This window comes from Monopterus albus, unplaced genomic scaffold, assembly GCF_001952655.1.
Source record: "Monopterus albus unplaced genomic scaffold, M_albus_1.0 scaffold6556.1, whole genome shotgun sequence".
Taxonomy (NCBI): domain Eukaryota; kingdom Metazoa; phylum Chordata; class Actinopteri; order Synbranchiformes; family Synbranchidae; genus Monopterus; species Monopterus albus.
Genome location: NW_018134414.1, coordinates 1 through 650, shown reverse-complemented (window position 1 = coordinate 650; position 650 = coordinate 1). Strand labels below are relative to the sequence as shown.

At 45.5% G+C, this 650-nt stretch overlaps 1 protein-coding gene across 1 annotated transcript; it reads right to left on the bottom strand.

Moving 5' to 3' along the window:
* Positions 1-59: 59 nt before the first annotated feature.
* Positions 60-595, bottom strand: LOC109954334 (protein RFT1 homolog; the record flags this gene model as incomplete). Its single annotated transcript, XM_020589699.1, has 2 exons — positions 60-239; positions 335-595. Coding segments are annotated over 2 exons (414 nt in total), but the record flags the coding sequence as incomplete, so codon positions are not given.
* Positions 596-650: the final 55 nt, after the last annotated feature.

The following is a 650-nucleotide window of genomic DNA, read 5'->3' as shown; positions in this document are numbered from 1 at the left end:
AAAGTGGGGCCTATAAGAACACCAAACAAGAGAAAGTTATATGTTGTGATGTTCCATGTTGGTGACTGCTGTGTCTGGATTGTAGCTCACTTACCTGCTCCACTGCTCAGTAGAAAGCCACCATAAATGTCCAGAGCCAAGTGGGAGTAGGCACCGCCAAACACTGCAATAATCAGACCGATCACCAGCACCAGTTTCAGCAGACACTCCAGGACCTCTGCTGCAATGGTAACGTTATCCTATAAACAAAACCCACAGCATGAGGTAAAACTAACAACAGTTCCTGCCTAGTGTTTCACAAAGACACGTTTGCGTTTATTTCCACAGTTCAGACCTGTTTCTGACTTTTGACATCACGTCCTCTCTCCAGTACTTTGGCAAAAAAGATATAGAAGCTTTCCTCGATGGGCAAGAAGATGAAGCGTGCCACCATGGAGCCCAGATTGTTGACGATATCATAAACACCCTGGTCTCCAAAGCTGAGAACATTCAAGAAGGTCATGACATAACGCTCACCCTCTGTCAGGATCTGCTTCAGGAAGGACTGCTTGAAGAAGCTCCAGGTGAGCCGGGCTAGAGTCCAATCAACTAGTGGCTACAAACAACAACAGATGAGGAATATTTGTCACAAATGGTAAACAGCACACATA